Source organism: Lithobates pipiens, unplaced genomic scaffold (genome assembly GCF_037356315.1).
Source record: "Lithobates pipiens isolate NorthernLeopardFrog02 unplaced genomic scaffold, aLitPip1_a1.2 Scaffold_10, whole genome shotgun sequence".
Classification (NCBI taxonomy): domain Eukaryota; kingdom Metazoa; phylum Chordata; class Amphibia; order Anura; family Ranidae; genus Lithobates; species Lithobates pipiens.
Window position 1 is genome coordinate 22,184,486 of NW_027507686.1, and position 24,686 is coordinate 22,209,171.

General features: G+C 46.0%; 1 protein-coding gene and 1 non-coding gene across 2 annotated transcripts; both read left to right on the forward strand.

Annotated features, from left to right (window-relative positions):
* Positions 1–1,513: 1,513 nt before the first annotated feature.
* Positions 1,514–19,410, forward strand: WDR88 (WD repeat domain 88). Its single transcript, XM_077452697.1, has 11 exons — positions 1,514–1,963; positions 2,140–2,250; positions 5,581–5,669; positions 7,904–7,967; positions 8,700–8,838; positions 10,696–10,825; positions 12,912–13,096; positions 13,315–13,397; positions 16,385–16,453; positions 17,314–17,406; positions 19,244–19,410. The coding sequence occupies exons 1-11, from the start codon at positions 1,880–1,882 to the stop codon at positions 19,385–19,387; spliced, it is 1,191 nt and encodes a 396-aa protein (XP_077308823.1). The 5' UTR covers positions 1,514–1,879; the 3' UTR covers positions 19,388–19,410.
* Positions 19,411–23,495: 4,085 nt separating this feature from the next.
* TRNAT-AGU (transfer RNA threonine (anticodon AGU)) lies at positions 23,496–23,569 on the forward strand. The gene has a single exon. It is a non-coding gene; the product is annotated as a tRNA-Thr (tRNA).
* Positions 23,570–24,686: the final 1,117 nt, after the last annotated feature.

Here is a 24,686-nt window from a genome sequence, read left to right on the forward strand (position 1 = left end):
TGTGCCCACCGACACCAGTGCTGGGGGTTACTATTGTGCCCACCGACACCAGTGCTGGGGGTTACTATTGCGCCCACCGACACCAGTGCTGTGGGTTACTATTGCGCCCACCAACACCAGTGCTGGGGGCTACTATTGTGCCCACCGACACCAGTGCTGGGGGCTACTATTGTGCCCACCGACACCAGTGCTGGGGGCTACTATTGTGCCCACCGACACCAGTGCTGGGGGCTACTATTGTGCCCACCGACACCAGTGCTGGGGGCTACTATTGTGCCCACCGACACCAGTGCTGGGGGGTTACTATTGCGCCCACCGACAACAGTGCTGGGGGGTTACTATTGCGCCCACCGACACCAGTGCTGGGGGGTTACTATTGCGCCCACCGACACCAGTGCTGGGGGTTACTATTGCGCCCACCGACACCAGTGCTGGGGGTTACTATTGCGCCCACCGACACCAGTGCTGGGGGTTACTATTGCGCCCGCCGACACCAGTGCTGGGGGGTTACTATTGCGCCCACCGACACCAGTGCTGGGGGGTTACTATTGCGCCCACCGACACCAGTGCTGGGGGGTTACTATTGCGCCCACCGACACCAGTGCTGGGGGGTTACTATTGCGCCCACCGACACCAGTGCTGGGGGTTACTATTGCGCCCACCGACAACAGTGCTGGGGGGTTACTATTGCGCCCACCGACACCAGTGCTGGGGGGGTTACTATTGCGCCCACCGACACCAGTGCTGGGGGTTACTATTGCGCCCACCGACACCAGTGCTGGGGGTTACTATTGCGCCCACCGACACCAGTGCTGGGGGTTACTATTGCGCCCACCGACACCAGTGCTGGGGGTTACTATTGCGCCCACCGACACTAGTGCTGGGGGTTATTATTGCATCACATACCTGGTCAATGTCTGTGAAAGTTAACCCCTCCTATCCCAGACACTGGTGGTCATAGCAGTGAAAGTGAACAGCACAACTGCACACACCGACCTCAGTATGTCCCCTGTATGCTCCGCAGTATACACCAATGTCTGAAGCTCAGCCTGTCATTTACAGCCCAGAGAACATGATACAAGAGATGATCAGAGACTGCAGACATGATACAGGAGATGGTCAGAGACTGCAGACATGATACAGGAGATGGTCAGAGACTGCAGACATGATACAGGAGATGGTCAGAGACTGCAGACATGATACAGGAGATGGCCAGAGACTGCAGACATGATACAGGAGATGGCCAGAGACTGCAGACATGATACAGGAGATGGTCAGAGACTGCAGACATGATACAGGAGATGGTCAGAGACTGCAGACATGATACAGGAGATGGTCAGAGACTGCAGACATGATACAGGAGATGGTCAGAGACTGCAGACATGATACAAGAGATGGTCAGCAAATGCATTTATGGCTGAACCCCGTGTAAACGTATATAGTATAGCAGGGCTGCTCCACTCTGCTTAGACCAGCTCTGCAAAGATCAAGTTGGTAATCTTCCTTTGAAAGTACAACCAAGTGACAGAAGGCAGCAGCTGCAGCACATCCAATTTCCAAAATAGAAATGTTCTTACAAACAGTGATCCGGTGAAGATTGGTGGAGGACAGTAAACGGGTCTGTGAATGGTATAGCTCGAACCAGCAGTAAATCCTCCAATAAACATCTTACAAGCCGTGCAGCACACAGAGCTCAGTGTACGGATTAGGAGGCTATTAACGCAAGCTCCGCCCACTTGCTCATCCTTCGCAATCATTTGGCTGGGTTTCTAGTGGGCGGGAACAAGCTGGTTTCTATAGAGACGCTGCTCGCTCTCCTTGGATTGGCCTAGTTGTAGCTGGTCTCCATGGAGACAGTGGACTCCGGAAGTGCAGCCACATGGATCCTCTGTGTGTACAGGAGGCCGATCCAGTCCCGGAGGAGAGCGGGGAGAAGGAGTGGAGGAGTGACCGATTGTCCCAGGTGACTGGTCAGGCTGTCATAGTCTTGGGGGGGTCATGGTGTGAGGATTGGGGGGCTCAGGGGACCTCCAGCCATGTGATGAGCTCTCAGTCTGTGTTGTGGAAAGATAATATGAATACAGATTTCATGGAAGCCAGGACAATGTCTAATGTTTGAAATCTTCTCTTTTCCTGCAGATCCCATTCCAGATCCTGAGAGGACACACAGGTGCGGTGAGCTCCTGTCACTTCTGCTGTCAGGATACTAAACTGCTAACCTGCTCACATGACCAGACTGCCAAACTCTGGGTGAGTCCTCGCCCCGCAGACATGGCCGCCTCTGACTTCATCGCCTTCTGAGTCAAGGAGACCGAGTAAGCATGCAGCAAGTGAAGGAAAGAGTCAGTCACTGAGTATAGATTGAAGCAAAAGGATAAAGATGAGCTCAGGTGTGTTGGCATGGACCACGTGCAGAGCCCACCAGGAAGTCATCACGGTGCTGCACTAATCATAGGCGGTGAGACATTGCCCAATCTCTGCAGCCGCACATCGGGGCAATGTCTCACTGCCTGTGATTAGCGCAGCGCTGCACCGACTTCCTGGCGAGCTCTGCACGTGGTCCATGCGAACACGCCTGAGCTCATCCCTACAAAAGGATTAGCATGACAACTAGGCATGCTGGACAGTGCGATGGCACTTTACGGCATGAGATGGCACTGTGCAATGCCACTGTACCTTATGCAATGGCACTGTACGTTATGCAATGGCACAGTTTGATGGTACTGTACGTTATGCAATGGCACAGTACAATGGCACTGTATGTTATGCAATGGCACTGTACATCATGCATTGGTACAGTAGGATGGTACTGTATGTTATGCGATGGCACCGTACGATGGCACTGTACGTCATGCGATGGCACCGTGCGATGGTACTGTATGTTATGCGATGGCACTGTACGATGGCACTGTACGCCATGCGATGGCACAGTATGATGGCACTGTACGTCATGTGATGGCACAGTATGATGGCACTGTACATCATGCGACGGCACAGTATGTCATGTGATGGCACTGTACATTATGCGATAGCAATGTACATCATGCGATGGCATTGTACCCTGTTTCTCCCGAAAATAAGACCTAGCATGATTGTCGGTGATGGCTCAATATAAGCCCTACCCCCCCAAATAAGCCCTACCCTGTTTCTTCGAAAATAAGCCACACCCTGAAAATCAGCCCTACAAGGACTTTAACTAGGGCTTATTTGGGGGGTAGAGCTCATATTGCAGCCATCACTGACAATCACGCTAGGTCTTATTTTTGGGGAAACAGGGTATGTTATGCGATGGCACTGTACGATAGCACTGTACTCTATGCGACAGCACTGCACATCATGTGATGGCACAATGCGATGGCTGTATGTCATGGGATGGCACAGTACGATGGCACTGTACGTCATGTGATGGCACAGTACGATGGCACTGTACATCATGTGACAGCACAGTGCAATGGCACTGTACATAATGCGATGGCCCTGTACAGCATGTGATGACACTGTACGGCATGCAATGGCACTGTCATAGTCCTGGTCTCTCTGAACTCGCTTCTGTTCATCTTCTGCAGAACTGTCTGTGTTGTCAGACTGACCAATCGGCATCTCCCCAATATAATGGAGAGAATCTGATTGGCTGGACAGCTTGTGTTCCTCTCAGGAGTCACGTGGTGTGGTGCTGTTACTGGTCACATGGTGTGGTGCTGTTACTGGTCACATGGTGTGGTGCTGTTACTGGTCACATGGTGTATCTTGCTCTCTCTGGTTAGGGATCGTCTCTGTGCTTCTCCCAGAACAAGTGTTCTGTCGATCACCCGCAGATTGCTTTGCTGATTGTCGGATAATTCCTCCAGGTGAAGTTGGCATGGTCTGTCTGAGCCACTCACTGAGAATAGATTTAAGCAAAAGGATTAGCATGACAACTAGGCTGACTGGCTTTCCAGAGGGAGAGAACAGCAACAGCAGCCTAATGGTTACCCTATTCTCCTTTAATCCTTTTACTGCCACCATCATAGTAGCAGCGGAGGGTTAACAGCATGGAGAGTGTGTAATCTGACAAGCCAACTCTCACATGGAAGCGATCCACTTGCCCCCCCCCCCCCCCCCAAATTAATAAAAAAAGTGTATTTTTTCCCCAAAAAGTGTGCTTGTAAGACCACTGTGCAAATACGGTGTGACAGAAAGTATTGCAACGACCGGCATTTTATTCTCTAGGGTGTTAGAAAAAAACCCAATATATATTGTTTTGGGGGTTCTAAGTAATTTTCTAGCAAAAAAATATGATTTTAACTTGTAAACACCAAATCTCAGAAAGAGGCTTGGTCCTTAAGTGTTTAAAGGGGGAAGGGCTCTGGTGTGAAGGGGGGCTCCAATGTGAAAGGTGGTTCAATTAAAAATGGGGTCTGATGTTAAGGGGGGGGGGGGGCTCCAATGTGAAAGGCTGTATAATGAAAGGTGGGACCTGATGTTAAAGGGGTGGGGGGGGGGGGGGGGGTCTCTGGTGTAAAGGGTGTGTTTGATGTGAAGATGGGGCCTGATGTTATAGGGATGGCTCTGATGTAATGGAGGCTTCTGATGTGAAGTTACTTCTTGGAGCTTACTTATTAGTTTAAAATGTATTTATAAAACAGTTTTTTTGTTTTTTGTCCAGTGAATATTTGTAAAATACACAATGTGGCCCTCATACAGAAAAGTTTGGAGACCCTTTTTTTTTTTTTTTTTTTTTTTTAAAGTGATTTTAACTGGTTCCTGGAAAACGTACTGTTCCCATTGACATGAGTGTTGGGTAATCAGCGGCTGCTCTCAGTGAGGTCACTAATAATGATTTTAATTTCCATCATTTTTTAAATTTATTGTATACTTCCCAACTGTCCCTGATTTGGTGGGACTGTCTCTGATTTGGAGCAATGTCCCTCTGTCCCTCTTTCCTCCTCATTTGTCCCTCATTTTGGTCTGATCTATATAGATGTATATAAAATGCACTATTAATCTTTTGGCTCCTTTAAGCGGAATAGCAGGCGCGCGCCCTGCGGGGATGCCGATGCTCACGGCTCGACAGTCGCGATGACCGCCGGCCACAAGGGATCGCGGGCCAGAGATGCAGAACAGGGACGAGTGTGTGTAGCACACAAATTTCTGTTCTGTTCTGTGAGGAGTGACTGATCGTGAGTTCCTAATAGCTAGGAACCACAATCCGTTATTTCCTCTAGGTCAGTCCCCTCTCCCTACAGTTAGAAACACACACAGGGAACACAGTTAACCCCTTGATCGCCCCTAGTGTTAACCCCTTCCCTGCCAGTGACATTTTTACAGTAATCAGTGCCGAATCGCAAAAAAAAAAATGTCCCAGTCATTCGGCAGCCAAATCTTCCGAGGCTAAAGTGGTTAATGGGGCGTGGCGGGGGGCGGGGGGGGGGGGTGTCCTATGCCCACATACATTTGCGTAATTGGTGTCCCTCTGTCCCATGTTGAAAAGTTGGGAGGTATGTTATTGTCATGGGTCATGGCATTTTGTTCAGTGTGTTCTCTATGTCTCGTGTCACATATTCCCCATAGGTATATTAATAATAGTGATTTGTTTTCTAGGATCTCTCTACCAGCACTCCTATCTGTGACTATGGAGGAGAGCACACGGCTCCTATTTCACAGTGCAGCCCAACACAAGATAACAGCAGGTAATCGTTGCATCATAAAGTGAATTATCTTTTTTTTTTAAAGTGACTTTTATTTTGCAAAAAAGTTCTGCTGACTGGTACTTCATGCAGGCACCCAGAGGTACCCATACCTATCTACAGCAGCTTCAGCCCCCCCTGCTCCACCAGAATCCCAGGCTGCTCTAATCGGGCAAAGTGCCAGCATTTTTAGTATGCTAAGTGAGGGATTGCCGTGGTCATTGATGCAAAACCTTCAGGGTCCTCTGCACACTGACCACAGGGGGTTGCTCACTCGGAACTGCTGCCATTTACAGAATGCCTTGTATTTTTTTCAATGAATAACAGGTTCAGATTCAGGCGCCTTAACAGCCCCTCAGGTATGAGGTTTGTACTTACTTTGTATGCAATAAAGATCAAACCTATAATTCAGCTTTAAATTCTTATTTACAATGGTTTTTCTTTTCCATAAATCTTTATTTTTTTTATTGATGTGCCTTTTGAATTTGGAGATTTGACTACTCCAGGAAGAGTGAATTCCCTAACACAGTCCCTCCCCTTCTGGCAAGTCATAGCCTTCGCCTTTTTCTGAAAGTGTTTACGGTTTGTGCTGGCCCAGCTCCTCCATTCCTACCCTCATTTCCCTACAGAAACTTTTATGTAGCTGCTGGGGAGGAGTGAAGGGGACTACTATACATCATGGGTGCTCAATCTGTGGCCCTCCAGCTGTTGCGGAACTACAAGTCCCATCATGCCTCTGCCTTTGGGAGTCATGCCTGTAACTGTTAGCAGCTTGCAACGCCTCATGTGACTTGCAGCAACAGCTGGAGGGCCACAGGTTGAGCACCCATGCTATAGAGCAGGGGTCTCAAAGTACCGGCCCACGGACCGGTTACAAATGGCCTGCAGGCAGGGCCGATCCTGGGTGGGTGACAGCGGCTGGGAGCTTTCTCTCTCGGATCCACCCATCGCCCCGCCCACCTGTTCTGTCGAGAAATGCCTCCATCGAATAGTGCCTGGGCTGAAGACGCATGTGCCGTACGTTACCATCAGCTGTTGTGACGGCGAGACGGTGCGGGCGCACAATAGCCGACAGAATTTTTTCTTTCTGTCAGATTGTACTCTGCGCTCAACCGCGCTCCCGTGCCGAGCTCGTGTCCATGATGGGTGGATTTCTACATGTTGTGGGCGGATTTATGGGCACTTGGGGGCGGAATTACATGGCCAGTGCTGCAAAACTTTGTGATTGGTGGATTTCTACATTTCTTGTGGGCGGATTTATGGGCACTTTGGGGCGGAATTAGAAGTTATATTCCGCCCCAAAAACACGTAAATCCGCCCACAAGAAATGTAAAAATCCACCAATCAGAAAGTTTTATTTTTCGCTCTAGGGAGCGAGGAGGAGGCAAAGCGGAGAGCTGCTGATTGACAGTCAGCAGCTCTCTGCTCGGGGAGCGGTTGGGACCAAGTGATCGGTGTTCGATCGCAAGGTTCTCAGTGTAGAGACGCCAGGGGGACAGAGTCAGCATCGGACCGATGCTGCATCCCCCTAGGTAAGTATGAATCTGCAAAAAGAAAGAAAACTAAGCTAAGCTAAATCTGCTGCAGATATGTGTAGGTATGTCCAGGTCTCCAAGTCACATGGTCACTTGGCTTGCTGTCCATTATTGCCACTTTCTTTGTCTCTTTTTAAAGCTGGCCATAGATGGATCGAATCTCAGTTGGTTCAGCATGGACCGGCCAATATTCGATCCATCTACAGCAGGCTGGTTATATCCAAGTCAATCCATTGATCGACTTGGGTAAAACCAGCTGGTCAGATTTTTTACATGCAATTATTACCAGCAACTATAGCCACTAGCAGTAATCCTTGTATTTTTCTGTCTGGGAAAGCTCTCTCTCAGAACACATAAGCGGTGACTGTGTAGATGGGGGAATCAAGTGATTTTTCTTTCTATCCACCCGTGGTGCAAGGAAAGAAAAACACATCATCTACAGCCCTCTCACAACTAGGAGGTGTACAGGCTCTTGGCCCTGTGCAGGTTAGAGGGGCCCCAGGTTGGTTCCTCAGGATCCTTCTGGTTGGAGATGTTTGGTGGTTCTGTGTCCCCTGTAGATCCTCTGGCTGCCCTTTGCCCCTCAATCTGCCTCCTTTATATCTCGCACTTAGTGAGATCCGGCCATTCCCTGAAGTTGTCTCCCTTTTTATCCATACAGAGTAGAATGTATCCTTATTATAATTCTATCTCATTTTATAGAATGGTCACATCATCCTATGACAAAACCGTGAAGTTCTGGGACCTTGAGACAGGGAATGTTCTGGTATGTAAATCAACTCATCGCCCACATTCACATTTTACCGTTTTATTTTTTTTGCCTGTAACATATTTGCCATTCCAGCTTTATTTTCTCAGTTATGTAAAATCCTAACAATAATGTTGTATTTGCTCCCTTTGATCTGTTTATGTTACCAATGGAAGTGCTTTGTTATACAGCTGTGCTCATAAGTTTACATGGCTTCAGCCAAACACTAATCATGAGTGTAAGAAAAGTTTTTGTGTTATCATTCATATTCTATGAAAAATGGGCAAGAAATCATAAATTCTGCCAGGGTATGGAAACGTATGAGCACAACTGTATCTGTTTAACCTCCCTGGCGGGATGATTATTTCAGATTTTAGGTGCTGAAAGCGGTACCATTATTTTGCATGAAAATTTGGTGTTTTATATTGTAGGCCTGTAATTCTTAGAAATAATTCACTTAAATCCGTCCAAACAAGAATCTAATAGACATCTCAGGTATGATAAAATTTGAAATATGAAATCATAAATTTTATTTATATATATATATATATATATATATATATATATATATATATATATATATATATATAAAAAACAAATAATAATAATAAAAATTATTCAATAATGTAATCAAATCAAAAACACTGAAATGTGCTGTTTCAGAATTGTATAAATTATCTTTGTATAAATTCCAATAGACTCAGATTGAACATTATGCAGTTTGCTGATATGTTTGTCTGTGGTTTGCAGTGGTCGGTGAGCTTGGATGGTCTGGTGACCTCCTGCAATGTTTCCGGTGATGGAAAGCTTGTGGTATGCAGTGTGGATGTGGACAATGCGTTGTGCGTCATCAATTCGACCACAGCCTCCAGAGTTCTAAATATTAAAGGTACATCATTTTTATTTTTCTGTCTCTTGACACCATGATAGTGATGTGGGGCTTTAACATTCGTTTGCAAATAACCTTAAAGCTGAACTCCGGGCATTGGACAAGATCTACCTTGACAGTGGGTCCTCTTCCCGCACTGCAAAGGTTTCATGCATTTTTAGTATAAGGATGCAGGGATAAGGTCAGTGGTGTATCTAAGGTATGGCAGCCACGGCAAGTGCCATGGGGAGGGGGGGAGCAAAGAAGCCACCCTCGCACAAAAAAAAAAAAACCCCTACCCGTTAGAGCTGGACGATTCTGGCCAAAATGAGAATCGTGATTTTTTTGCTTAGAGTAAAAAGATCACAATTCTCTCATGATTCTTGCGACGTAAACTCTTTCACATTATACAAAAAAAAAAAAAATGGGCTAACTTTACTAGTTTTTTTTTTTTTTTAATTCATTAAAGTCATTTAAAAAAAAAATGCATTTGAAAAGATTGCTGCGCAAATGCAGTGTAATATAAAATATTGCAACAACCGCCATTTTATTCTCTAGGGTGTCTACTAAAAAAATATATAGAATGTTTGGGGGTTCTAAGTAATTTTCTAGCAAAAATAAATTATTTTAACTTGAAACCAACAAATGTCAGAAAAAGGTTTAGTGTTTAAATGGTTAACATTTTTTCACTTGCACACAAAGTCTATTCCATTGACAAATTGTTACAATGTTTATACTTAAGTTCAACTGATGAAGAATGTTTCCATTCTTGGCAGACTGCCCAGTCTTTCTCTTCCTTTCTTTTGAAGGCTGGGGCTTCAGAAGAGCAGAGGGAATTCTTTGCATAGAAAGAATTGTGAAACACTTTAGTCAAGATCGCGATAACGATTCTTGGCGATTAATTGTGCAGCTCTACTACCCATCCTCCTCCTGCGGCCGCCTCCTGGACTAAAACCCCTGGAATCGCGGCCGGCCTGCTGGAGCACGGCGCCAGTGTTCTGTCAGATAGCCGCTACCCGGCCTGGGTTGTTGGGCTCGGCTTAGGCTGAGGGAGGCTCTGTCAGCAGGGAGGGGCGGGGCCGGGAGCTCCACTGAAGCTCTGTCCCTGCCCTGCCCCGCCCCATGTAGTCTATGTGCTCAGAGCAGAGTGGTAGCGCTGAGATGGACTCTCCTGGACTTCTGAGAGCCCCGCCCTGGACCACGAAAATCCCTGCCCCTCCCGCCAAAAGCCCCACCCCTACCGCTGAAAAGCTCTGCCCCAAGGCCCCTGAGAGCGGGAGGTGAGCCTGGCTGGCCAGGTAGTTCTTTCTGCCAATATACACTGCCTGCAGACTCACTGTTATGCTCAACCCTCCCTGACAATGTTGTTTACCCCCCCCCCCCCCCCCCCCGTATAGCTGTGCATTGCTGAAAGTTATCATCCATATGACCCCTGACATTTGTGGTGAGTGTAGAAGTGACCCCTTAGATTGGTGGTCAGTGTAGGTAGAAGGTCAATTTACTGTCTTTTCAAGGAACCTCTAGCACCCTCTGGAGGATCCCCAGGGTTCCACAGAACCTTGATTGAGACAGGCTGCCTTAGATTAGGGAACATCATAACAATGATTGCTGGACTTAGAGCATCAAGGGAAAGGCCAAAGGGAAGAGTGCTAACCACTTAGCCATTATTTTATTTTTCTGACTCCTCACTGGTCTCACCAGGCCCTGGGAATCATTATGTCTATTGGTGGGATTTTTTTTAGATCTATTTTGGCGTTTAAGAAGTGCAGCCAGGTTGGCAAGGCAAAGCCCAAACCATCCCCTTTCAGAGGCGATCGTGTCCTTCATACCTTCATATCATAGAGGATGTAAGCTTTCTATATCATTGTCACTTTTCAGACCAACACACATCCACCATAACCCGATGCTGCTTTGACACCAAGAGTCAGAGGATTTGTTCAGTGTCATCAGACCGAGCGATCAAATTGTGGGATATGATCGCCCAGCGTACCACCATCAACATAAGCGGGTAAGAAGAAACGTGGGCATCGCATGGGACAATTAAAATGAATTTTTTACTCCAATGACAAACAATCTCGTTATCGTCTTAAAGACATGAGCTCATCAGTCTGCTGGTTCTCCAATCACAGGCTGGGGGAGGGAAAAGACCTGTGAGGCTTTGTTCACTTGGACGGTAAAAATGGGCAGCTCGGCTTTGCTTTTTACCACCCCACAACTGCCCACTGAAAGCCTTACAAGGTAGTTGGCGGCGGTTGTACCCTTGTTGTGGTAGCAATGCGTTCCTTTGCAGCCAAGGAAGATTTAACTCAGTATGATAGGGTTGATACTAGGCATCACCGCCTGTCAATCTCGCCCACTAAAGTCAATGGGACCGCGACGCAACACCTGGTTTGCGGTTACAACGCATTTGTTTAATTCAAAGTTGCCAGTTGGCTCTTCCACTTCCCGAAAAGTGATCCACTGTTACTTGCTTTTCAGAGTGAAGTAGAAACCTGTCGTCTGTGTGCACCTAGTCTAATGCCGCGTACACAGGGTCGGAATTTTCTGACAACAAATGTTCAATGTGAGCTTGTTGTCAGAAATTCCGACCCTGTGTATGCTCCATCGGACATTTGCTGTTCGGAATGTCCAACAACAATCGTTTTAGAGCTGGTTCTCAAATTTTCCGACAACAAAACTTGTTGATGGAAATTCCGATCGTGTGTACACAATTCCGACGCACAAAATTCCAAGCATGCTCGCAATCAAGCAGAAGAGCCGCACTGGCTATTGAACTTCATTTTTCTACGTGTTGTACGTCACCGCGTTCTTAGCGTTCAGAATTTACGACCAACTTTGTGTGACCGTGCGTATGCAAGACAAGTTTGATCCAACATCTGTCGGGGAAAAACAAAAACCACAGTTTTGTTGTCGGAATGTCCGATCGTCTGTACGCGGCATAAGTGTCTTCGCTTTATATTCCCAGTTCAGTGATTGTTGGATTCTCTATAGGAATAATATGGAAAACTCAAGCTGGTGATACTGGTAGCTTGGCTGAAAAGCTATGGTTAGAATCTCACAGCACTGCAAAGAAAATCATAAAAACAGCAGTAAATAATCAACAGGAGGGTCAAACAATGTTCCACTTCACCTAAAACAGAAAAAAAAAAACAGAACCCCATTCAGGCCTCCGCAGGAGCTTCAACCATATGAAACACCAGTACAGTGGAACCTTGGATTATGAGCATAATTTGTTCCAGTAGAATGCTTGTAATCCAAAGCACTCGTATATCAAAGCGAGTTTCCCCATAGAAGTCAATAGAAACTCAGATAATTTGTTCAACAGTGACTTCTATTGTATGCAGTACCGCATGTTGCCAGAGGAGGGGGGGGGCATCGGAAACACTCAAACACTCGGCAATGGAGTATTTCTGAGTGGCTCCGAGTGTCACTGGCGCCCCCGCACCTCTGACCAAATGCAGTACTGCACACCGCAGAGGCTTGAATTCTGCTAGTTTTGCGAGACAGCGCTCGCAAACCGAGTCAGGATTTAAAAAAAAATTACTATTAAATATTAATATAAATATAATATTTATAATATAAATAATACTGTACGTGGTTGTAAATCCTTACATATACCCAGTGAAGTGACTGGCGTCAAGTGATGCACCGAGATGAAAAAAAACAAAAAACTCCTACATAAGTTGTACCTGTTTATCTGCTGTCTTCTCCTCTCTACATCCATTCAAAGCCCAGAATTTATAAAGCTTGTCTGAGATTTCAGAAAAAAAGGGAGGGGGGCAGAGATTTGAAGTTACACTGTGTAGAGCTCAGTGATGAGAGCTGATTGAAGTTAAGGGACCCCCCCTCTCCCCTCCACACATGAACAGAGCTGAGGCTGTCAATCAGCTGGAGCTCCCTCCCCTGTTACCATTTTTCTCTTGGTGTCAGGAAAACTTGTCAGAAGTGACTCATGCTGATAGCAGAGGAAAGAGACCATGGACAGAAATGACACGTAGTGCTCTTATTCGAGACAAGTACACACTATAGAGGGATATGCTTTGTTTGTATTTCATGTCTGAGGTTTACAACCACTTTTAATAATTATCTTGTAGAGCGCACAGCAATGTTATATCAGACTGCGGCTTCAGTAGCAATGGGCTTCTACTCTGCACGGCCTCCTGGGATAAGAGTATAAAGCTTTGGGACATTAACGCTGGAGAGTACCGCCATCATGGTCCGGGTAGTCTCCTCCACGCACACAGCGGGTGTGTCAGCTCCTGCGCATTTTCAGAAGACGGTGAGTCAAGCAAGTCATCTGAACTCTGGTTCAAGTTCTGTGTCACTAATTGCACTGTGCGGAATTTTTTCGCTGATGTTTTAGTGCTCATTTCACTAATACAATCAATGCAGAGAAATCAGATTAATCGGGGTTATTGATTTTGCCTTGGACAAATGTGATTGGGCCCTTTTTACCAACCAATCACTGACTGTTTCTTGCTGTCTCCTTTTTCTTAGGCTCCACCCTTATATCTGGAGGATATGACAAAACAATCGTTGTGTGGGATGTGAGTTCAGCATGTAAGAAACTTGTCCTCAAGGTAATTCATGGGATCAAAAGGGGTTAAAGTGATTCTAAAAGTAAAACTTTTTTTTTTCTTAAAAAAAAACAAAAAAAAAAACATGTTCTACTTACTTGCTCTGCGTAATGGTTTTGCACAGAGCAGCCCCTATCCTCCTCTTATTGGGCCTGGCGTTCTTGGCTCCTCCCCCTTTTTAGTGCCCCCATAGCAAGCAAAGGGCTTGCTATGAGGGGCACTCGTGTGGGTTTGCTCCTGAGCCTCGCTGTTTGTGTCTATTGACACATAGAGTGGTGTTTGGCCCAGCCCCCCGCTCCCTCGTCACTGGCTGCGATTGACAGCAGCAGGAGCCAATGTGGAGTTTGAAGATGCATATTGTTGAATTGAGATCAGGCTCAGGTGAGTATAAGGGGGGGGGGGGGCACTATATGCAGAAGTTTTTTTTTTACCTTCATTCATGGAACAAATGAAGGTAAAAAAAAACCTGTGAAGCTCCATGCCCAAGAGGGTTAAGGCAGTGCTGGGAAATGATGGTGGCCACAGAAAATATTGACACTTTAGGCCCAATTTGGACATTTTCACTGGTGTTTTCACTGAGGGGTGTACTCACTTTTGTTGCCAGTAGTTTAGAGTTAGTGTGTGTTGAGTTATTTTGAGGGGACAGCAAATGTATTTTATTGTATGTGATAGACCAACACAAAGTGGCACATAATTGTGAAGTGGAAGGAAAATGATAAATGGTTTTCCACATTTTTTTACAAATAAATATGTGAAAAGTGTGGGGTACATTTGTATTCAGCCCCCTTTACTCAGATACCCCTAACTAAAATCTAGTGGAACAAGTTGCCTTCAGAAGCCACCTAAATAGAGTCCACCTGTGTGTAATTTAATCTCTGTATAAATACAGCTGTTCTGTGAAGCCCTCGGAGGTTTGTTAGAGAACCTTAGTGAACAAACAGCAACATGAAGGCCAAGGAACACACCAGACAGGTCAGGGATAAAGTTGTGGAGAAGTTTAAAGCAGGGCTAGGTTATAAAAAAAAAATCCCAAGCTTTGAGCATCTCACGGAGCTCTGTTCAATCCATCATCAGAAAATGGAAAGAGTATGGCACAACTGCAAACCTACCAAGACATGGCCGTCCACCTAAACTGACCGGCCGGGCAAGGAGAGCATTCATCAGAGAAGCAGCCAAGAGGCCCATGGTAACTCTGGAGGAGCTGCAGAGATCCACAGCTCAGGTGGGAGAATCTGTCCACAGGACAACTATTAGGGTCCTTTCACACGGGGCGGATCAGTTCTGATCCGCCCCGTGGATATCCGTTTGCTCAGCGGGGATCACTCCGCCGATCCCCGCTGAGCAGGGAGATGACAGCTCCGTCTCTGCACACTGCGCAGGGACGGACCTGTCACAGCGCCGCTCTCCCCTATGGGAGATCGGATGACGACGGACCGCAGTGCCCGTCGTCATCCGATCCGATCCGCAGACGGATGGAAAAATAGCTTTTTCCTCCGTTACACTTTTTCGGATCGGAGCGGGTCGGATGTCAGCGGACATGTCACCGCTGACATCCGACGCTCCATAGAGCTCTATGGAGCACCCGTACAGGTCCGCCTGAAAAACTGACAGGCGGGCCTGAACGGGACGTCAGTGTGAAAGAGGCCTTAGTCGTGATCTCCACAAATCTGCCCTTTATGGAAGAGTGACAAGGAGAAAGACATTGGTGAAAGAAAGACATAAGAAGTCCTGTTTGCAGTTTGTGAGGAGCCATGTGGGGGACACAGCAAACATGTGGAAGAAGGTGCTCTGGTCAGATGAGACCAACATTCAACTTTTTGGCCTAAAAGGAAAACACCATTTGTGGCAGAAAACTAACACTGCACATCACCCTGAACACACCATCCTGTCAGCAGGGACAGGGAAGCTGGTCAGAGTTGATGGGAAGATGGATGGAGCAAAATACAGGACAATCTTAGAAGAAAACCTTTTCGAGTCTGCAAAATATTTGAGACTGGGGTGGAGGTTTAGATCAAAGCATATTCATGTGTTAGAATGGCCCAGTCAAAGTCCAGACCTAAATCCAATTGAGAATCTGTGGCAAGACATGAAAATTGCTGTTCACAGACGCTCTCCATCCAATCTGATGAGATATTTTGCAAAGAAGAATGGGCAAAAATGTCCCTCTCTAGATGTGCAAAGCTGGTAGAGACATCCCCAAAAAGACTTGCAGCTGTAATTGCAGTGAAAGGCGGTTCTACAAAGTATTAACTCCGGGGGGCGCCATCCAAATGTACCCCACACACTTTTCACATATTTATTTAAAAAGGATGAAAAACATTTATCATTTTCCTTCCACATCACAATTATGTGCCACTTTGTGTTGGTCGATCACATAAAATCCCAATAAAATACATTTACGTTTTTGGTTGTAACATGAGAAAATGTGGAAAATTTCAAGAGGTATGAATACTTTTTCAAGGCACTGTATATATATATATATATATATATGTGTGTGTGTGTGTGTGTGTGTGTGTGTGTATATATATATATATATATATACGCACACACACACACACACACACACACACACATATATATATATATATGTGTGTGTGTATATATATATATATATATATATATATATGTGTGTATGTGTGTGTGTGTGTGTGTGTATATATATGTATATGTATATATATATACACACACATACATATATATATATATATATATATATATATATGTGTATATGTAATAAAGTTGCCAGCAATTGAATTCAAGGCGTGCCACTGTCTTTCTTCTTTCTGGAATGTGGTGCATAGGGTGAGCCCCGGCCTGGTTTATTGCATGCAATGTATTTGCAGGTTTATCAGTTATGGGCTCGGGAGCAGCATGTTCTATTTTTTTTTTTTAATTTAAATGTCATCCAGTTCAGATTTACTTTTGTTTCTGCTGGGATATGTGATTATACATTGCATCATAACTCCAGCTTCTTCCTGGTCACTCCATAGGGCCACACAGACTGGGTGTTGGACGTGGCGCTGAGCTCCGATAAGAAACGGATTCTATCTGCTTCAAAGGTGAGGAACCTCGTAGCGGATGTCCAGGGCTGGACTTACCATTGGGCTTGACTGGGCTCAAGCCCATGGGCCCCACCCAATAGGGGGCCCCGCCGAGATACATAGCCGACTGTACTTGGCTCCGCTCACAGTCACGCCCAGTCCCACCCTATGAGGGACATAACACAGGGACTGTTTGTGACTGAGCTGAGCCGAGTACACTCCTCTACTCTCGGGACTGCGGGAGGAGCCGAGAGCCGCACAGAGGACCCGAGAAACACAGGACTCTGTGTCTCGGCGGTGCCATTTTTAAACTTCAAGGCTGCAAATGACAAGGCTACACTGACAAGGCTGCAAATGACACTGACAAGGCTGCAGATGGATGGGCAAGGCTGCAGATGGACACTGATAGGGCTGCATTGATGAGCATTTAAATGTAAGTTTTTTTTTTTTTTCTCCTTTAAAATTCCCTCCTAAACTTGGGGTGCGTGTTATACGCCGATAAATACGGCAATGTATAGAAGGTAGGGCCCGAAAGTGACTCAAGCCCAGGGGCCCCCACCACCCTAAGTCCTGCCCTGCTGATGTCTCTATAAAGGGTGTAATTAGTCAGTGTAGACACCTGGAATTCTGTGTCTATGTGAGGATTCTGTACATTATAGGTGGACCTGCAACATGAAACACATACTGAATATTTTTCACTTGAAACATAGAGGGCACAAGGCAGGAGCACCCATGACAGATACGGCTGATGGCACAGCTGATGATTTCACTACCTTGTGTTTAAAAAAAGTTTGCCATAAAAGCGGAGTTCCCCTTCAGTGGCTCTGTAGCAGTTTCAGTTACAGAATTTGATATCAGATCTCTCTGTGCTCCTGCAGGATTCTACACTAAGACTCTGGGATATAGAGAACTGCGAGGAGATCCCTGCCGTGATTGAGAACAAGAAAGCGATTGGTCCCCGACTTGCGCAGGTGACAGTCTTAAGAAATTTTACTGAGCGGTCTATAAATATGTTTGAATGTACCCTAATCTGTTACCTGTGCACCCCAAGGTGGGCAGATATGTTCCAGAGAAACATGGATGGAGAGACACGTATGCGCCACTATACACTTCATTTAAACCGATGTATGACTGCAGGGCTTTTATTAGAAATCATAGGGCCCCATACAAGCTACCTGACAGCCCCCCTCCCAAAGAGCTGCTGCAAGCCCAGAGGCTCAGAGCTACCCCAAGTGCATCTGTTCACTCAGCCCAACTGTCTTTGCTCAGGGCCTGAACTTGGACCCCGGGCCCCCGACCCCCTGCCCCTGAAAAGAGATAACAAAAGATGAGATCTCTCCAGTGTGTGTGTGTGTGTGTGTGTGTGTGTGTGTGTGTGTGTATATATATATATATATATGTATGTGTGTGTGTGTGTGTGTGTGTGTGTGTGTGTGAATATATCTGTCACTCACCTCTGTGCTGTAGCAGCAGTGTGATCCCATGTTGGCTCTTTATTCCAGAACTGAGTGGTCACATGACCGCTAATCACTGAGTTCTGAGTCTGCTCAGAGTGGAGAGCGATGACGGTTAGTCACCGCTCTCCACTGTCCTCCTGCAGAGCTCACTGGAGCTCTGGGCAAGAGATGGGGCCAGCACAACTGGTTTTGGCTCTCCGCTGCATGCTGTGAGGCGAAGCCAGCTGTCAATCAGGCATCTTAGTGGATCCTGACAAAATTGTTGGGATCTTTACAGAGCCTGGGGTGGCTCCACCACATCAGCTGACAACCGGCTGTCGCCGGCTGTCAGCTGATTCTGGGTTACAGAACCGCAAAAGTAAGTGCACTGCTGCAACCCACAGGAGAAGTCTGGTCAAAAAAAGCTTTGGCCATACTTCTCTTTGTAGATTGTGCTGCCTCCTGCAGTGCCCAGGAAAGTCTTGCCCCGTAATGTGCCAGGATTTATGCTGTGAAGTACCCAGTAGGACACTTCAAAATATGCAAGTCTCTCCCTCTCCTCTACTGCCAACTGTCGTGAAGGGAGGTGGAGGTATCCTAGCCCAGAGGCAGCTCCTGTCAGTAGTGCTGGGACAAGGGCATCTAGAGCCCAGGGCGAACATGCCAAACTGTGCCCCCCCCCCCAAGATGTATGAGCATTATGTGTCAGCAAAAACCCCCACAAAAACACTGAGCACTTATCTGCATGCTTTCCCCCTAGGTATAAATTCCCCCTTGCTTAAATCTCCCATCTCAGCACGAATCTTTGTTCCCCCTCCCCCCAAAAAATTGACCCCCTCCTAGCACAAATTCACTACCCCTAAAATGTCCCCCTCTTAGTACACATCTTCTCCCCCCACTTCAAATCCCTACCCCCCAGAACAAATTGCACCCATCCCCCTCCCAACATAAATCCCTCTAAATCCCCACTCTTAGCTCCCCCCCCCCCAAATGTCCCCTCTCAGAACAATACTCCCAGAGGAATACACTCTGCAGCCCCCCAAATTCCCCCTTCTAACACAAATCCACCCCCCCATCTCCTTGTGCCGCACCCCCACTCCCCCCACCTCTCATGATACCACAGGGCCCATATTTTTTCAGGGTCCTCCCATTTCCACAAACGGTATTGATCAGTGTTGCTGGTTATCACTCCCGGACTATCCGTAATCCATCATTCCCTTTTCGCTATGGGACTTTGAGCCTTTCATTGTGCTGCAGTTAAATGGAAAGTAAAGCTGTATGGGGGAGGGGGGGTCACCATTGTTGGCAGGGGCAGGCCTCTTATCCTATAGTCAGCCTGTTATGAGCCTAACCATCCTGTGTGTCTTTCCAGTGTGAAGCGTGCCAGAAGCCTTTTCCCATCATGCACTGGGACAATACCAACGTCACCCATAGGTGTGTTTTTTGTCGTCATTCTACGGCCTCCAGAGACACCCTTCACCCCGTACCCCCAACCCTCTGTACACCCCTGGAATAAAAACTTGTATTTTTTTATCATGATTGTGTGCGTATTTCTAAATGAAGGAAAGGAAGTTAGGGGGATATTGTCGCTTATATTCATCCCCCTCCCAAATGCAGCTCATAGAACACAGATCTGGTACTCAAATGTCCACATACAGTTTTTCCGGGGGGGGGGGGGGGGGGGGGATGGGGGTTGAGAAAAAGAGGAACAATGGAAGAATTGAATTACCATTCCTGGGGGAGGTGCTGCTGCAGACTCCCAGGCCTGGTCAGGTGATCTAGGCTGAATGAGCCAATCAGAACTCAGATTTTTGCATTCAGCATAAATCACATGACCCAGTGCCTAGGCTTTCTGACATGTTGTGCATGTCTGCGCATGCATGGAATCGCCTGAAACCCCCCACGCATGAGAGATGCTGTGTAGCTCTGTCAGGTCCCATAGCATATACAATGGGGAAAATATTTATTTCATTCCCTGCAGATTTTGTAAGTTTGCCCACTTACACAGAAATGAAGGGTCTATCGTTTTTTTTAATTTTTATCATAGGTGTATTTTTAATGCTATATGATCATCTATATTTTTTCCATCAAAAATCCAGAAATAACACACGATACAAAATTTTATAAACTGAGTTGCAGTTCAGTGAGTAAAATAAGTGTAGCACTGACCCCCGAGGGAGCTGCTGGTTTTGTTGGGCTTACCGTTCGCTTCTTGACTGCTTCTCCGTCTAGGGGTTTCCCGTGGTAGATGGCCCAAAGAATTGTAGAAACTGCCACTGGATCCTCTTTTTGGGATGTTTATTTAAAAGATAACACAGTTTCTTAATGAAGGGTAGAGGGTTAGGAAGAAAGTTCAGGTACTTTTGGAACTGCAAAAGAAAAATAGGAAGTCTCTCACTATAGAAATCCAGAGAATTATGCCTTGTACACACGATCAGAATTCCGGCCAGAAAAAGACCGATGAGAGCTTTTCATCGGAAAATGCGACCGCGTGTACGCTCCATCGGAATTTAACTGTCCCAATTTCCGCCAGCCAAAAATTGATAACATGTTCTCAATTTTCCAGACGGAAAAACTTTCTATCGGTAATTCCGATCGTGTGTATGCAATTCCAACACGCCAAAAATCACGCATGTTCAGATTCAACTACGAGAGGGAAGCTATTGGCTACTGGGTATTGAACTTCCTTTTTCTAGTCCCGTCATACGTGTTGTACGTCACCACGTTCTAAACAATCGGAATTTGATGTGACCGTGTGTAGGCAAGACAGCTTGAGCCGAATTCCGTCGGAATTCTGTCGGGAAAACCATCAGAGCTTTTTCCGACGAGAATTCCAATCGTGTGTACACGGCATTAGTCTCACAACTGGATTCTGACAACCCCCGGATAGACCTCCTCTCACTAGGCCTAGCCGCCGGTAAGGTGTTAAGTAAAGCAAAAGTCTCTGCCATAGACTGGGATGTAACTGAGGGAAGTAGATACATTTAGAGAGCTATGATACGGTACCAGTATTTCTCAGCCGGTCCGGCGATACCGTATGAAAACAGATCCGCAAAGTGTCCTTCAACTGAGCCTCCAGGCTCCTTCTGAGAAACCAGCCTTACGCATGGTCTTCTCCCGAAGAGTCCTCCCCTGGATGCTTCTCCAGTTGCTGGGCCTCTCCCTAGATGAGATGGCACCGGACCACCTTTGAATCATTTTGGCCTCATATCCATTCAAGCCTGTCCCTGCAGTTGCTTCGCCTCGGGCTATCCAGCCCCTAGACTCGGAATTGCATGGATCCGCACCCCAGGCCAGGAGGGCCATGGGGGCTGGTCAGGAGGACCGAACAGACAGAAAATCTCTTCTGGACCAGAACCCAGAAGCACGTGATGTCAGTACCCTAAATACCCTCTCCCAGAATGCACAGCAAGGCGACACTCTCACTGGACTGGTTTCCGAGAGAAAGAAGGCATTCAATGCACCCAACTAGATCGCGTTCTACCACTTGCTGGTGGTGACAGCGACACCTGCAGCCAAGGAGAACCCAGTGCAATCCAGCTAGACTGGCACTGAAATCACAATTTGGAAAAATTAGCCCTAAAACCCAACTGTGGTTTTAGGAATATTCATTTTTAAAACAAATAGCAGGTGCTCTTCAGGAGCCGGCGCTACATAAGTATTTGATCCCCAAGCAAAACATGACTTGGTAGTTGGTGGAGAAACACTTGTTGGCAATCACAGAGATCAGACGTTTCTTAGATGGTGACCAGGTTTGCACACATCTCAGGAGGGATTTTGGTCCACTCTTCTTTACAGATCTTCTCTAAATCCTTAAGGTTTCTTGGCTGTCTCTTGGCAATTCGAAGTTTCAGCTCCCTCCATAGATTTTCTATTGGATTAAGGTCTGAAGAGCCCAATCCATGACTATAACTGCTTGCCATCCAGCGCACGACAATATACGTCAGCAGAATGGCATGGCTTCTCAAATGGGCGTACCCATACGTCCTCTTTAAGTCATGGGCTAACGGGTGCGTGCGTGCTGCTGTAGCGTGTCTGTGGGTCCCTGTGGCCCGCGATCATGACACGGAGAGGCAGAACGGGGGATTGCCTATGTAAACAAGGCATTTCCCTGTTCTGCCTAGCAACATGACAGGGATCTACTGTTCCCACTGATCAGGAGCAGTGCTCTCTGTCATGTTCTAGTGAGCCCACTCCCCCCCCCCTACAGTTAGAACACATTTAACCCCTTGATTGCCCCCTCATGTTTAACCCCTTCCCTGCCAGTGACAATTACACAGTAATCAGTGCATTTTTATAGCTCCGATCGCTGTATAAATGTCAATGGTCTCAAAATAGTGTCAAAACTGTCTGCCGCAATGTCGCAGTCACGATAAAAATCGCAGATTGCCGCCATTACTAATAATAAAAAAAAATGAATAATAAAAATGCCATAAATCTATCCCTTATTTTGTAGACGCTATAACTTTTGCGCAAACCAATCAATATACCCTTATTGGGATTTTTTTTTTCCTTTTTTACCAAAAATATGTAGTACAGGAACCTTTTTCTAAGTCAGAGCGACTTGAGTTGCTCCTATTAGAACGATTCCATTTTATTGCATGGAGCGTGAATGGCGAGCTGAAAAGTCACCTGACAGGTCGCCCCAGTGTGAATCGATACTTATGATGTGGGAATGCTAGGCTGGGAAAAAAATCCGCAAACAACTGAGGCCGCAAACTCTGAACTGCGACTTTTCAGGGTCGATAATAAATTATATATATATATATATATATATATATATATATTTTATTATTATTATACAAGTTTTATATAGCGCCAACAGTTTGCGCAGCGCTTTACAACATGAGGGCAGACATTACAGTTACATCACAATTTGGTACAAGAATCAGAGAGCTCTGCTCGTTAGAGCTTACAATCTAAAAAAAAATTATATATATATATATATATATATATATATATATTTTAAAAGGATTAATATTTGTACTTTTTTTTTTTTCAAAACAAAGCGATTCAATTAATATTTTGTTTTAAAATAAGTCAAGAATATTAAAGTGGTGTTGCCACCAAAAAATAAAAAATTGTTTAAAAAAATATATATAATTGGAAAAAATTTTTTTTTTACTCACCTCTAAATACCTGTTGCTAGGGGGTCCCTCGTAGTCTGCCTTCTTCCTTGCCCAGGCTGGTGGCATCACTTCCCCTCGCGCCGCACAGTCATCTGTCACATGTCCCAGGTGATTGTGCGGCGTATCACGGCGCCCTGCACCGCTCGCGCATGCGCAGCGGGTGCCCGGCTGTGAAGCAACAGCCGGGTGCCCACAGTACGAATGACGGCGCCGCGAGCGGAGCGGGGAACGAGGGGGGGCTTCGTTCCCCCGCAGCGCTGGACCCTGGGACAGGTAAGTGTCCGATTTATTAAAAGTCAGCACCTGCAGTATTTGTAGCTGCTGACTTTTAATTTTTTTTAGTTTTTTAGGGGTACCCCACTTCAATATAAGCATTTCCAAACACTTTCTTTTTTTGATTTTGATTTAAATTACTACATACCAGCTGCAGTACCAAAAGCCACCAGCTGTAGCAGCATCCCATGTATTTGGCTTGCTGTGGCTGGAACAGCGTGCGGCGCCGTGGCTTAGTTGGTTAAAGCGCCTGTCTAGTAAACAGGAGATCCTGGGTTCGAATCCCAGCGGTGCCTTGGGGAAGTGACCTTCCGTTTTTTTTAAATATTGTAGATTGATTTTTTTATTTGCTTTCTCCTTACCTAGTATTAATTTAGGTACCCATTTGATACTTTATTAACATTTTGAAACTTTTTTCCATGGCAAACCATAGTTTATTATTTTTTCATGGCAGTTCATGATATCTGTAGCTTAGATTTTTTTTTTTTCAGTTGCACCTTAGGAATGATGCAATTTGAAGAGGAATGATGAGAAATGATTTCTGTAAATAAATTGCATCTTACAAACTTCTCAATACGCAGAATTAGTGCAGCTGTTGAAGATCGCCATCTGGTGGTCAAACAGAGGTAACGCAGTCTTTCTGTGGTTGGGGTGGAACAGAGCCAGATAGCTGCTAAAATATTGATAATGATTGATATAGGCAATCTGTATGATAGCTCCACCTGCTTCAGTATTTTTAAAGTGGTTGTATACCCTTTTTTGTAACTTTTACCTACAGGAAAGCCTATAATAAGGCTTACCTGTAGGTAAAAAAAATATCTCCTAAACCTGTACGGTTTAGGAGATATTCCCCTCGGTATGCGCCGCTGACTGCAGCGGCGCATGCGCACGAGGGGATTCTGGGCCTGAAAATCTGGCAGTGGCCGGCGGCCGGAAAGAAATCTCCCGCGCGCATGCGCGGGAGTGACGATATCGCGGCTCCGGCCACTCACAGCGCCGGAGCCGCGATACCCGGGAAGAAACACAGAGGGAGCATATCAGCTCCCTCGGCGTGGATCGTGCCAGATGTCGGGGCCTCGTTCTAAGGTAAGTTTTTCATAATGAGCTAGTATGCGGTGCATACTAGCTCATTATGCCTTTTGCTTTGCAGGTGTTAAAAAAAAAAAAAAAAAAATAGCGGGTTTACTACCGCTTTAATTACATTTTTCTTTCAGTTTAACTAGACCTGGGATTTTTTTTTCTTTTTAAAGGATATTGAAACCCAAGAACAAAAGTTTTATCTTTTCCAGATTACCCGTCCTTATATCTGTTATATGTTTTTTTTTTTTGTTTTTGTTTTTTAAACTAAGTATATAATCTGCAAATTCAGAAAAATACTTCTGGATCCTGCCAGGAATCCAGTGTCTTTTGTCA